We start from the raw sequence: 15,262 nt of genomic DNA on the forward strand, positions 1-15,262 counted from the left end.
ATTTAATTTTGTGTACTTGTTTTTGATTTATTCAATGGTAATCAAGTGCAATGTACAGTATATTTCACAAATTATTGCATATTGAACTCAATTTGGATCTTAGAAATTTTTGCCAGGAGGTTTAAAAATCCCACTTCCCAGTCCATATTTCAAGAACTTGTCCAGAAACTTTACAAATGTGCTGAGGGTTTCTGCTTCCACCATCCTTTCACACCAAGTTCGAGACCCCCATCTAATACCTAATTGCTTCCAACAAGGAAACAACACATCAGAGAGTTGAAGAGACACAGTCAATATGAGTGGAAGAAATTGGAAATGATATGGTACTGATTGCAAATATGGACCATTACAAGAAAAAGATAAATGAACAAAAATAGATATTTATCAAAAATAATAGACAACAAAATAAATTGCAATTAGAATAAACATACCTTTGAAAAATTTCTTAGAATGAGAACTGAAATAAAGCAAGTGGATAAAATTGTTCATTGGGGTAGTCTTGTCAGTTTGGCCATCAAATAATGTATAGAACATGTAAATATGGCACTTAATGTAGAACCCTTGGGTATATGGGCATAATAAATAGAGGGGCTAATAATGATCACATTTGTAGTGGAGTGAAAAAGTTCCTTTAAGTTTACTACCAAGTAATAAAGACAAATAAATTAATCAAACAACAATTGTTAAAAGCATTGGTTAGATGCAAAGTTTGTGCCTTGAATTCTCTTGAATGATGGTGTGAAAAATATTCTATAGAACTTACTTTTCAGAACTGCTCACAGAATAAAGGATATTCGAACCAGCATAAGAGAAAATAGAAGTGTTGACAAAGGGCATTAACCGAGATCAAATTATGGGACAGTCACAAGTTGAGTCTGTGATCTGGCAAAGTTGATGGCAATAGATCAAGAGGTAAAGAAGGTGACGTTTATAGAACTGACAGATGTAATATTTGAGAATTCATCCACCTAAGCAGAGACGAGAATTGGAATATATTGGTCACTATTCTTCAGAAGGCAGAGGAAAGGGAGAAATTTAATTGAAACTTGACAACATTTCTAATATGAAGGGATCCTTATGCTTATCCAACCTGTTCCCACAAAACTAAGATGCCTTGTGCATCATAATACATTTTCCTCAAATTATTTAACTTCAGAAGAGTCAAGAGAGTAGAAAAAGCTTAGGCCAATCAGATAAAAAAAAATCTGGAAAATTCAAAGACATTATTCACTTGAAACAATTATCTAATGTGTCTTAATTAGCAATCCAACAGGATATCAGTTTCAAAGATAAATGTAGGGGATTTATGTCTAAGCATTGATGCCTTCGTGTAAAAAAAACAAGATGACAAATTTGAGGTTTTTATCTATTCCTTGTTTTCAGTTGGCAGAGCAGGACAACATATTGGAAAATCTCATACCTTCCAACATTATTAATGCTCTAATAACCAGTCAGATAGACAGGCACCATTCATTATGGATTCACAGATACTTCCTAGTAAGATGTTCCACTTGCACATCTGACAGACAATTTTTAGCTTGCATCGAAAACATTTCGAAGCTTGAATGTCAGCTGTAATTAGAACTTGACAGCAGTGACATTAAATGCTCATGTAAGCCAATACATTGCTTGACTGTTTATAATAGATTTTAAAAGGCCTGCACTCATCAAGGCCCACACCTCAGTGCTGCAGTTTTTTTTATTCTACCTTTTAATAACTCAAAGAAGAACCCGTATTTAGTTATATGCCACAAAGCACTTTATAGATGATTACATCTTTTTGGTATTCACTTTCATACTTTAAGGAAATACCATGAGCAGTTTTTATGGGAGAACAAAATGACAAGCCAATCTGCTTCAGTGACAGCTAAATACAGGCAGTCCTCAGGCTATGCAAGGGTTCCGTTCCTAGGAACTGTCTAGAAGCCAATTTCTCCCAAAATCAGAAACATCCATTATCTGAAGCAACCCATATTGTTTCTCTATAGGTACTTGCTATAATTCTTTCATTTCATTCAATAATCACCCTAACACTACCCACAATTACACTTGGAATATATCATGTATCCAGTCATTTAATGAATACCATGAAACATTTTATTATTATTAACAACTTAAAAAATGCTTTAAAATGTATGAGAGAATTTGTGTTAAGTTGGATTTCCATAAATCAGGCCATTCATAACCTGGGGAATTCCTATATTCATCAGAACATTGAGAAAATCGTCATGCACTTGTTCAAATCGAACCACAATTTTTTTTCAAGACCAGTTGAGGGCAGAATGTATAATGCTTCATTCGAAAGTTTTCACCTCTGACAATACAGCAGTAGAACATCAGCCTATACTCTTATACTCTTAGTTATACTCTTATGTTTCTGAAGTGCAGCTTGAACACACACCTTTTGATTTGAAGCCAAAAGTGCCACAATGATCAAGCCTGATGCCTCTTATGCAATCCTGGATCAGTACATCGTTATCAGGACAGTAAAATTACTTCTACTCTACCTTAGCTATAGGTTTACCAATAGTCTGCCCTAAAGCACTAATGTAAAATTTCCCTTGTGCCATATCAATTATCCTTGGAACTTCACTAAATGGGAAGTGATATAGGGATGGACTTGAATCTCAAAACCAAATACCCCAGGAACTGATTAAGAACCTTGCAAGTTTGTACATTCAGAAGAGAGAATCGTTTGTCCTGCTGATCTTGGCTAAATTTAGAACATAGGCTCATATTTATATGAAGGGTTTTTATAATCCCCTGTCATAATAACAGCACAAAGCAGCAGAGAATTTCAGATGAAGGACAGTTAGCTACCTTTTCAGCTGTTTCCTCAGAATTTCTTTCCACCTTACTTGCAGAAGTTGGGCAGGACAACGGCAGTGCAGATGGTGCAGCTGTCTACAGCCCCAGTGACCCAAGTTCAATTCTGATCTCTGGTGCTGCTTGTGTTAAATTTGTACATTTTGCCTGTGGGTTTCCTTCAGGTGCTTCAGTTTCCTCCCAAATCCCAAAGTCATTCTAGTTGTTAGGTTAACTGCCTACAGTAAATTACCCCTTACATAGGTGGCTGGTAAGAGAATCTGGGGGCACATGTCTGAGAGGATGTTATAGTGATATAAGTGGGGGAATAGGGTTGATGGGATTCCTCATAGCTGGCATAGACTCACTAGCCCAAATGGCCTCCCTCTATGCCATAAGGAAATATGGAGGTCTCAGAGAACGTTTGTCCGAATGCCATCCAAACCATTCTTTTCATTTTTGAATCCACTGATTAGATTTTTGTTCATTGCTTAACTTCTTATTATATCTATATTTCTATTTGAGAAATCTTAAAAATTAAGGCTTACCTTTGCCCATGACTCTTGTGAACTGTCCAGGCAGATCCCCTTCTGGAACAACAGCACCTCCCGACTCACCCTCACACCCTGTGACATTTTGTTGCTGAATGCCACCCGCAGCAGAATCCTTCACATCAGATAGCCGACTTCCTAAGCTGCTCTCTGAGCTCATTATAGAGGACTGAGAGTCAAAGGTTTGGTTCTGCTCACTTGTGCTCTGGCTATGAGAGAAACTGTAAGGTTTGATTGGGGTAAGAATCATTTGGTGCAGCTCCTGGAGTGCATTACGTAGATTGCCACCTTCAAGAATGTCCTGTGCAATAGAAGATACACTTTAATATTCTATTTATGGTTTATGAAATTTTTGTTTACATAATTCATGTTTTAAAATGTTGATTCATTTTATACAGTATGGTCATAGAACAATTAAGATATTTCAGATAATGTGAACTCTGGTAAACACTTGCAATTTCTGATGCATTTAAAAACAAAAATTATTAAATTGCACATTTGAAAAATCTTCCCCTGCATTATGGTTACTTACTCCAATTTTTTTTTTTAACAATTAAGTGCTAGTGTCAAATTCAGTGAATTTTAGACATCCAACAGTAGCAAGACATTTCTAATCAAATCAACATTCTGTTTCATGAACCATATTAATAGAGAAAATTCCAGAATATCCAATTCTGCATTCATAGGCCAAAACATGTTGTAGGTAGAGGAGAGGGCTTGGTGGTTAAATACATTAAGTGAATTTCATACGGATTTTTTGCTCTCTTAATGTTTTTGACTTGTGTTCACAACAAAATACAGCTGTAATGAATAGACAAAGTCTTCTATGAACATGCACTTTTATGCTTACTCTGGATGTGATAATGGTGCACAGTGGGAAGCAGCAATCATCTCAGAACATGGAACAAGTCTGCTGGGCAAGTAATCCAGACTATACAGCATTACCCAGACTTTCCAACATTAGTAACGTATTATAGACAAAGGAGATGGCTATATTAATTCACCTTATTGGAGAAATTCTCTTTGTTCCATTCAACACCCTCCCTGACCTTCTCCACTACACCAGGCTCTAGGGCAGCTTCTATCCCACTGTCATAAGACTCTCAAATGGACCTTTTATTCAATAAAGACAATCTCTTGATCTCCCAATCTAACTCGTCATAGCCTTTGCACTTTGTCTACCTGCACAGCAATTTCACTGTAACACTATATTCTGCATTCTGTTTCTTTTTCTCCTTTTGTACTACTTCAATGTACTTATGAGTAATATGTCTGAATGGCACACAAACAAAACCTTTTCACTGTATCTCAGTACATGCGACAATAATAAACCAATTACCTAGACCAACTTGTTTTCTCTCCTTCTCAGTTCTGATGAAGGGTCTCAGACCCGAAACATTAACTGTTTCACATTTCATGGGTGCTGCCTGACCTGCGGAGTTTTTCTAGCATTTTCTGTTTTTATTTCAGATTTCCAGCATCTGCAGTTCTTTTGATTTTCATTTATTTGCCTCTCTATTGCCCTGACAAATTTCAAAGCTTGAATATTTACTTTATTTTGAAGTACAGGTACCCTTTGATTTAAAAACATTCGATTTATGAATTTGCACTATAATCTCACTGTCTCTTTATGGTAACATGTCCTTGATTCATACAGCTTTCTTCACTATAATGAAAGGTGCACCAATCTCCACCCATAATGAATTTCATGCTTCTTTCCACACCATTTTGCCTCTGTTAAAACTATTGAGGGCACAGCACTCTGCTTGTTATCGGACTCCATCACAATTTACTCCGTGCATCTTTCAAGATGGCTTCAAAATGCTCCGGCTGTTTTGAGGACAATACATACTTGAAAGGATCACTACAAGCTGTAAGCATTCATACTAAATTGGATGTAATTAACATAAATGAAAAAGTTAAGCATTTAGTGGACATTAGCTGTTCATCCTCTTACAACATTGACAGTGGAAACAATCTATAACAACACAGACAAATGTTCATGCTTAAAGTATTACCCTGTGGCAGAGATATTATAATGGAGAGAATGAAAAAGGGGTTGTGTACTATTAGATGATAAGAATCAACTGCATGTGGTTCTAAGTTTGAAGATGGTCTAGAAAAAAGTGAGGTCATTATGGAAAGCCATGAGATGTGTGATGGATCTCTAGAAGAGCAGAAACATTCAAGGCTAGCCATCATGAAACATGCAAACTGTATAATGCTCATTCTGTGGGAGCGGCTGCACGTGCAGACACCACGGAGATAGAAAATTTTCCCAAGGAGCTGAAATGAGAAAAATGTCTAACTTCTTAAATGAGTATTTAATGTGGACTCAATAAAGAGAATGCCCTTATGAGAGGTCATGTCAAAGGATAAGAAAACTCTTCCATGCTTCAGGGCAGCCAAAAATTGCCTTGCTCTTCTCCATGGAAGCAATGACTGTAAAACCTATGCATCTCTTTATTTCCCACTCAGAAAAGCTGAGGTCTCTAAAAGGATATCCATAAGCCAATTTCCCAGTGCTGAGGTGATCTGACATGAATACCTGGATGATGGTACTGCTCCTTTGAGACTAAATCATATCATTTCTCTTCCCTTTCGTTGAACAATATTTCATGAGGAACTACCTAGACAACAGTCTTGCTCATTATCAACAATGTCCTGAACGCCTGGTTCAAAAAGTGTCCTGGTGCAAGATCTCGACCCAAAACATCAACCATCCTTCTACTTCCCCAGATGCTGCCTGACCTGTTGAATTCCTCCAGCAGTTTTGTTTTTGCAACAAAAGACTTGGCTTACAAAATGCAGAGAGCATTTTCTGCACCAGCACCATTTCATTGTCACGATCCATGAACCAGGGTTCTATCACTGTTTTTAAGGCTTACTTCCTGCATTACCTAATGAGACACATCATTTCAGAGCCAAGTGGCAATGAAAAAGCCGACCAGACAGGAAATTAAGAAGTGGAACAATATCAAGATTGCCTCTGAGCCTCTTGGGATGAGATACCTTGCAACAATGATTGGTGTAGGAGAACATTTTGTTAAGTTGGCATACAAGGCTGGGTTTGATGAAGTAGGCCGGGATGATGTGGAAGAGTTACTGGAATCTCATGGCAAAGTGATTATAAATGAGATACGAGAGCTTGAGCAACAAAAGTCAAAAAAGAAACAATAAGAAATCAAAAGCACCACCACCACCACCACAAGGCTCATTAAGAAAAGTTCTTAGAGGTGTTCTACTACATCATGAAACAGTAGCCATCTTCAAAAACAACAATGCCCAAATGGAGCATGGCACAGGACGAGGCCAAATATTAGAAAACGACATGCTTTCCTTCAGGAGCTTTATCAGTTGAAAAAGAGCTGTTTAAATTTCTAGCAACATCTTCTTTAAGCTTTGTTCATCAGCTACCCAGGAACATTCCACAAGAAGTATCCTTGGTATCAATGCTGCAGACTCTTGAGCTCAGATTCAACACCACCATCCAAACCACAGTGATACCACAACCTTTCACCTACCTCTCACCACCTAAACATGCAGAGCTATCACTAATATTAGCCTATGAAGATACCAAGATATGAATTAGGAGCAGGAGTAGACCATTTGGCCCCTTGAGCCTATTCTGCCATTCAATGAAAACATGGTTGATCTGTCTGCAATCTCAACTTTGCTTTCTGCGCACCTGCACTTTTTTCCCATGCACTTCTCAAGAATCTGCCTCAAAGATGATTCGGCTTCCAATGGCCTTTGAGGAAGAGAGCTCTAAAGAAAAATTCTCCTCCAGATGCTGCTTAACCCATTTACTTTCTCCAGATTCCAGCATCTGCATTCTCTCGTGTCTCTAAAATTCTCACCTCATGTGTCTTAAATGGGTGAGCCCTTATTTTGAGACTGTGACCCTTAGTTCCAGATTCACCCACAAGAGGAAGCACTGCATGTTGATATATCTTTAAGTGTTTAAGACTTTTTGTCTGAAATTCTTAAACTCTGGAATGCAACCAGTTTTTACATCAAAACATATGGGAAAAGGTTTTACAATTTATGAATTTTCTTGAAACAAATTATTTTCCAGAAATGCATTCCTTTAGTGAATTGAGGAATACTTGTAAAGGATATAGTACAAAGTGATGAATTACAAGGAAAGAGAAGACTTTGGTACTCTAAATGATTAATGGCCAAATTAACAGCTATTATCTTCAGCATAACAAAATATAATTTTGAATGTGTATCGTGTAACAATTATAATAACCGAGGCTGTTAACTAATATGATCACCTCAGAGTTTCTAACCACATACTTCCAGCATCTAATGTTTGTAGTAATGAAAGTAAAAAGATAATTTATGAAATTGGAAACATGGAACAGGAACAAACATTCTTCTTTCTATTTCTTACCTTTTCCAACAGTCTGAGTACATTCTGTCTCTCCTTCAGCTTTTGTATACTGAGGACAATTTTGTGCCTTGCACCTTTGGTAACATTCTGCAGCAAGAATAAAAAAAAGATACATCAAATATTCATTCATAATAGCAACTAATAAAAAGTTTCATCATATTGTGTCAAAAAATGTTTTAAAATTTATATGTTTGCATGAAATTTGTTTCATGAGGCAAAAATGGAGGACAAAATTAAAATGTGTCCAGAAGGGGATGGACTTTCAACTGCTGCAGATCAAAGTCCTCCACATTTTCTCAATCAATGCTATTCCCTTGGAGTCAAATCTACTTGTTTTATTTGGTTTTCCTAAATGAAGACTTGCTTTTGGCAGAAGGAAGTTACTTATGTGGTCTGCAGTGAATATTTAGATAAAGTAAAAATAACCTCGACAACTTAAATGATTGAAAGAGTCTGAACTCATGTCCCCAGAAAGTAACTGAAAACATGGCGGATATAGTTTTCGTATTTTGATGTCTGTCATTGCTTGAACTGAATTTGGGAATTGGCAGACTGGATTAAAAAGAGTTATCTAAGTAAGCCTTCAAATGATATATGAAAAGGACTTCTATATCCTCATGATGGTTATTCACTCATGTACCAGTATTGGCTTTAACAAAAATGACAAGCTCCTCATTTTTTAATTCAAAATCAATGACCTGCTCTAACAAAAGTATGCTCATTTTCAAAACAATGTGTCAGATTTTGCTGATAGAAAAAATGGTGGTGTTATTTATGTGGAAATGCACATCAGCTTTAGGTGAGAGGTAGATACACATCTTTTTCTCAAATGGTGAAAAGTAGTTTTCAAAGTTACACCAATTCAAAGACAGTTTGGCAAAAACACCATTTTGCCAAATGCTTCACAGCTAAAACACTGAATACTGTTATGAACTGAACATGCCATGCAAAATCAAGTCTTCTACAATCCTACCTAAAATAGCTGTGCTGATACAAGTCCTGTGGTAATAATAATTGTCACTCAACACTGAAAATTAACTAGTGCCTATGGAATTTCATTCCTTTTAGTTTGCATTGCTGGGGATTTTAGAAATTTCAAATATAAAAAAATCTGGTTCTAAAATACAAATCCCTTATCTGAGATTGCAGCACAACAATTGGACTACATGATTGGAATATGATATTGATTAAAATGCATTTCAAAGTAAAATCTCATTCCATGCAGTGGTACTTCCACAACTCCCTCCCCACCCTCCAACCCCACCAACCCCCCACCCCGCCCTGACAACTCCTGCCTCTTCAAGCCCTTCAGATGTCCAAAGATCTGTGCTCTCGAGTCCAGAGACTAAGGACACAAAAAAATTCAAGCTACATTTCAATGCTGAGTAAATGTTACATTGTCAGAGGCTCCATTACTTACATAAAAAGTTAAACCGAAGCCCTGATTTGGTCTCTCAATTGGAAGAAAGAAATCTCACAGCACACAGAGAGTGGTTGAGGCAATACTTAACTTTCGCATAACAGTGTGAAAACAATTATCTTGTTGTGGCACATATTGCCTGTCTGGTTTCCCCCATCATGATACTGACTATTCTGCAAAAGTACTTCATCTGCTATCAAGGCAATGGAAGCACCTGAAAAGATCATACAAAATGCAAGTCTTGTTTTTCCTGTAAATCTAGTGTCTTGCGCACCCATAATTTTCTTCACCTCAGCAGTGGGAGCCATCTTTATAACATTTATTAAGCAAGTAAAAGCTGAATACAGAGAAAACCATAGACAATCAAACAGTGTCGATACGGGTTTGTGAAAGGAAATCTTCCACAGTTCTCTGAGGATGTTAAAAACAGGGTGGATAATGGGGAATGAGTTGATGCAACATATTTGGATTTCAAGAGGGCATTTAATAAGGTGCTGCATAAAAGGTTATTGCACAAGATATGAGCTTACAGAGTTGTGGGTAATATATGAGCATGGATAGAGAAGTAACTATTAAACAGAAAACAGAGTTGGGATAAATGGGGCATTTTTGGATTGATAACAAAATTGATAATTTTGGATTTTTGGAGTGCCAAAGGGATCAGTGCTGGGGGATCAACTATTTAAAATCTGTATTGATGACTTGGATGAAGGAACTGAGTGTTCTGTGGTCAAATTTGCTGATGGCGAGTAATTAGGCTATTCATGGAATGTTGGCCTTTATTGTAAAGAGTATGAAATTTAAAAACAGAGAAATTCAGATGCAATTTTATGGGATACAGGTGAGACCACACCCAAGATGGTGCACACAGTTTTGTTTGCCAGATTTAAGGAAGATGTGCTTGCATTGTCAACTGTGCAGGGAATGCTCATTAGGTTGATTCTTGGGATGACAAACGAAGAAAGATTGAACAGCTTGGACCTATACTCATTAGAGTATAAAAGGTTGAGGGGTGATCTTACTGATACTTCTCAGATGGTGAGAGGGACAGGGATTGACAGTGGATAGTGAGAGAATGTTTCCTCTTGCTAGATGGAATAGTTTCAGAACAAGGGATTGTAAACTGAGGAGGAATTTCATCTCTGAGAGAGTCTTGACTCTTTGGAATTCTCTCCCCAAGAAACTATTGAAGCACAGTCAAACTACAGGGGAGTCAAGGGGTGTGGGGAGTAAGCAGGAAAGTGGTGTTGAGCCCAGATTAGATCAGCTATGATCTTATTGAATAGAGCAGATTCGAAGGGATGCCTGGGCTATGCTTGCATCATCTTAGCTATCTAAGCCTTATGTGCAGGAAAGGAATTCCCTCGCTAACTCTCTCTTCAAACATTCCTTCAAAACTACCCCTTCGAAAAGTATCTGACGCAAAAGCTATACACAGCTTGCCAGCACATTTGTCTGATTACAAACCTTGATCTATTTCACAACAGTGCTATGTAAATGTAAAACAGTTAATGCAAAAGAAAATCCACCTCCTGTTTGCACATAATCTCAATGATGTGCAAATAAATTAAATTAGAATGTGACATTTCACAAACTGAAATTGGTTTAAAAGAAATAATGGTGGAATTCTAACTTTTGGCATGATTTCCTGCATCTTCAACTATATTGTAAATCAAGCCTGCCTATATGAAACAATAGTCACCTATGGTTCACTCAGCCTATCTAGTTTACGCTTCACATAAGCCTTCTCCCACTCTATTTCATCCATTCGATCCATCCTTGAAATATTCATACCGATGCATCTAAAAGAAAGCAAACCCTGATACAGCAAGCTTATAGTTTTTGTGGTGTTAATATTTTGAATTTTTATTTACAGTTTTCTATTTTCCTTTGTATTCCCCATCCTCTATCCACCTTTCCAAGCTTGCCCCTTCTCTTGTGCTTATGGTTTTCATTTCTATGTTTTCCTCTGCTATATAACATTTAAAATATCTAATTTTGCAACGAACAGCTGGAATGCTGATTTTGATCATTATATTTTGAACACACAAGAACACAGGAGCAGGATTAGGCTGCCAGGCCCTTCACGCCAGCCCCAGCACTCAATATGATCGTGGCTGATCTACGTTGGCCTCAATTCATTTTCTGTGCCAGTTCCCCATAACCTTCAAATTCTCGGTCTTTCACATATTTATCTATGCTCATCTTAAATATACAGCTAATGATTTGGCCTCCACCATTCTTGGGGGCAGAGAATTCCAGAGATTCACTACCCTGAGAGAAGAAATTTCTATGCACCTTCATTTTAAATGACCAGACCCTTATTTTGTAGCCATGTCCCCTTGTTAATAACTCTCCCATTAGTAAAAACATCTCAACATATATCCTCTGTCAAGCCCCCTTAGGATCTTATATGTTTGAATAAGGTCTAATACTTATAAGGCTTCATACTTCTAAATTCCAAGGAACAGAGACCAAATTATCCAGCCTCTCTTGGTATGACAACCCTCTCATCCCAACCTGCTCCCAATGTTACTACATCCTTTTTGAGGTAAGGGGACCAAAACTGTGCAATATACCAGGTGTAGCCTCACCAACACCCTATGTAACTGTAACAAACTTCCCTCATCTTAAACTCTGATACCTTTCTTGATTAACAACACTACCGGTTCTCCTTTCCTTTTTGGTCTGTTCTTTTGGAACAGCATACCATTTGGAATATTTAATACCCGGGCCTGCTCAACCTGCAACCACTTCTCCGTAACAACTATTAGATCATACTCATGTGTTGCTGTCTGTGCTGTCAATCCATCTATCTCATTGCAAATGGCACATGCACTCAAATAAAGACCATTTAGCTTCATTATATGTACTTTTTAGTAACTCTGGCTTTACTCTGTGCTGTATACTTTTGTTTATATTTTCTGCTCCAGTCTGTCACACTTTCCTTGTCAAGTTTGCCCTCACTATCCTGTGTCAGTGCTCTCTCATTTCCTCTTCATTCATTAAACATCCTGTTCTTGAAGACCCCCCCCCCCCCTCCCCCAAATTTAGACCATAGGACGATAAGACATAGGAGCAGAATTAGGTCATTGGGCCCAATGAGTCTGCTCCGTCATTCGATCATGGCTGATTTATTTTCCTTCTCCACCCCATTCTCCTGCCTTCTCCCTGTAACTTTGATGCCCTTACTAATCAAGAACCTATCAACCTCTGCTTTAAATATACTCAATGACTTGGCCTCCACAGCCGTCTGTGGCAATGAATTCCACAGATTCATCACACTCTGGCTAAAGAAATTCCTCCTCATCTCTGTTCTAAAGGGATGTTCTTCTATTCTGAGGCTGTGCCCTCTGGTCCTAGACTCTCCCACTCCTAGAAACATCCCCTCCACGTCCACTCTATCCAGGCCTTTCAATATTCCGTAGGTTTCAATGAGATCCCCCACCTCATGCTTCTAAACTCCAGCGAGTACAGGCCCAAAGCCATCAAACATTCCTCATATGTTAACCTTTTCATCTCAGGATCATTCTCTTAAACTTCCTCTGGACCCTCTCCAATGCAAGCACATCCTTCCTTAGATATGGGGCCCAAAACTGCTCACAATACTCCTAATGTGTTCTGACCAATGCCTTATAAAGCCTCAGCATTACATCCTTGCTTTCATATTCCAGTCCTCTTGAAATGAAAGCTAACATTGCATCTGCCTTCCTTACCACTGACTCAACCTGCAAGTTAACCTTTAGGGAATCCTGCACTAGGACTCCCAAGTTGCTTTGCACCTTCGATTTCTGAATTCTCTCCCAATTTAGAAAATAGTCTACGCCTTTACTTCTTCTACCAAAGTGCATGACCATACACTTCCCTACACTGTACTCCATCTGCCACTTCTTTGCCCTGTTATGGACTCAGTGAATGTCCCTTTAAGATAGCGTGTGCGTGTGTGTGTGTGTGGCGTGCTTACGTCAACAGAAGATAAAGGACGTAATGACGTTGTTGAGGTCAGAAGAAGGGGGAGAGAGAGAGAGAGAGAGAGAGAGAGAAGGGAGAGAGACACCAGCCTGCTAGTTTCTCTATCGATGGATGTGAAACAATAACTGTGTCTGCCACAGAAATCCATGTTTGGAAATTGGAAGTAATCCGGTGGAGTTCACTTTGTTGCTGACCTGTAGAAGGAAACAGGTGTTTGTGTGGATGACCACGATTTGGATGCTTTTCGGGGTGAGGAAGTCACTACCGAGTAAACACTGAAGTGTCGTTTGGGTTCCATCGTGGAACATTTGGATTTCATAATTACTCTCCCTATGTTCTCTACATCTACGTCTTATCTTCAGACAACAGTGGTTGTTGAAGAAGCCTTTGCTCATGTTTCACCTTATGGCTTGCGGAACTGAACTTTAAGAACCATTCGTTGGACTTGGAGTTTGGGACTTTGCCACACACACACACACTAAGAGTTTAGTTTTTGGGGTTAATGTTCAAGGTTTAACATTTTTGAATTTCTAACATACTAACATTTTTACTTCCATTTTTCGTATTATTATAAGTAGTAATTAATAAAATAGTTTTTAACACTGAATTATGACTCAGTGTGTTTCTTTTGTTGCTGGTTTGTGACAGCCCATTCTTCCAACCTGTCCAAGTCCTTCTGTAGACTCCCTGCTTCCTCAACACTACCTGCCCCTCAATCTATCTGTGTATCATCCGCAAACTTGGCCACAAAGCCCTCAATTCCATCATCCAGATCATTAATGTATAACTTGAAAAGTAGCGGACCCAACAATGACCCCTGCGGAACACCACTAGTCACCGGCAGCCAACCAGAAAAAGCCCCTTTATTCCCACTCTTTGCCTTCTGTCAGTCAGCCAATCTTCTATCCATGCTAGTACCTTTCCTGTAAGACCATGGTCTCCTCTATCTTGTTTAGCAGACTCGTGAGCATCAGCTTGTCAAAGGCCTTCTGAAAATCCAAGTAAACAACATCCACTGACTCTCCTTCGTCTATCCTGCCTGTTTCTTCCTCAAAGGAGTCCAACAGATTTGTCAGGCAAGATCTCCCCTTCAGTAAACCATGCTGACTTTGGCCTATTTTATCGTGTGCTTCCATGTACCCCGAAACTTCATCCTTAATAATGGACTCTAAATCTTACCAAACACTGAAGTCAGGCTAATCGATTATAATTTCCTGTCCTTTGCCTTCCTCCCTTCTTAAAGAGTGAAGTGACATTTGCAATTTTCCAGTCCTCTGGAACCATTCGGGGCTCTAGTGATTCTTGAAAGATCAATCCCAATGCCTCCACAATCTCTTCCGCTACCTTTTTCAGAACCCTGGGGTGTAGTCCATCCAGTCCAGGTGCCAGGTGACTTATCCACCTTCTGACCTTTCAGCTTCCCAAGCACCTTCTCCTTAGTAAGATCGACTACACTCACTTCTGCCCCCTGACTATCTTGAATATCTGGCATTTAATTTAACTAGGGTTGTAGACAGGGTTTATGTGATAAAATAAAGACGGACAATGAATGACCACGTTTTAGGTTCAATTAAAATTTAACGTCAGTCAAATTTCTCATCAAAAATCTTAAAGATAGTTTAAAAATTATAGCCATAGAAATAGAAAGGGTCAAAGCACAGGAAACCTTCTATGAAGACAATGCTACCAAGACTCTTCTAATTTCACTGATTTATCCAGTTCTTTATGCAGTACAAATCATGTTATTGCTGGTTAATGGAAACTTCTGGGCGAAATGTTGAAATCATATAATGAGGAGAAAGGTCCAGCTTGATATAACTGAAGATCATGGGGAGCAAAGTAACAAAAAAAATATTCAACGTTTAGCTGGTAAGATCTTATTCGGCTCTTTTGTACACATTAATAGGTCTATGAATGTGGACTTATCTACAAGGCAAGGGATAAAAGATTCATCACATACAGATTTTTGCAAAGTTCAGTAAATATTATTTACTTCACTTGAGTGTCACTCCTATCTAAAGACCTAACTCTGGAAAATTCATCTCAGTTTTCTTCAAAGTTCGACATATTTTTCCCTCAAAAAAACCAGACTAATGAATTGCAGGATTACTTTCA

The 15,262-nt window shown here is 38.3% G+C and overlaps 1 protein-coding gene across 1 annotated transcript in view; it reads right to left on the minus strand.

Moving 5' to 3' along the window:
• Nucleotides 1-15,262, minus strand: part of samd4a (sterile alpha motif domain containing 4A) — a 128,794-nt gene that overhangs the window by 23,495 nt on the left and 90,037 nt on the right. The window contains exons 6-7 of the mRNA XM_052026487.1: nucleotides 7,756-7,842; nucleotides 3,354-3,657 (exon numbers count right to left, since the gene is read on the minus strand). Of these exons, the coding sequence (XP_051882447.1) occupies nucleotides 3,354-3,657; nucleotides 7,756-7,842 (391 nt within the window). The remainder of the gene's footprint in view (nucleotides 1-3,353; nucleotides 3,658-7,755; nucleotides 7,843-15,262) is intronic.

This window comes from Pristis pectinata, chromosome 1, assembly GCF_009764475.1.
Source record: "Pristis pectinata isolate sPriPec2 chromosome 1, sPriPec2.1.pri, whole genome shotgun sequence".
NCBI lineage: Eukaryota > Metazoa > Chordata > Chondrichthyes > Rhinopristiformes > Pristidae > Pristis > Pristis pectinata.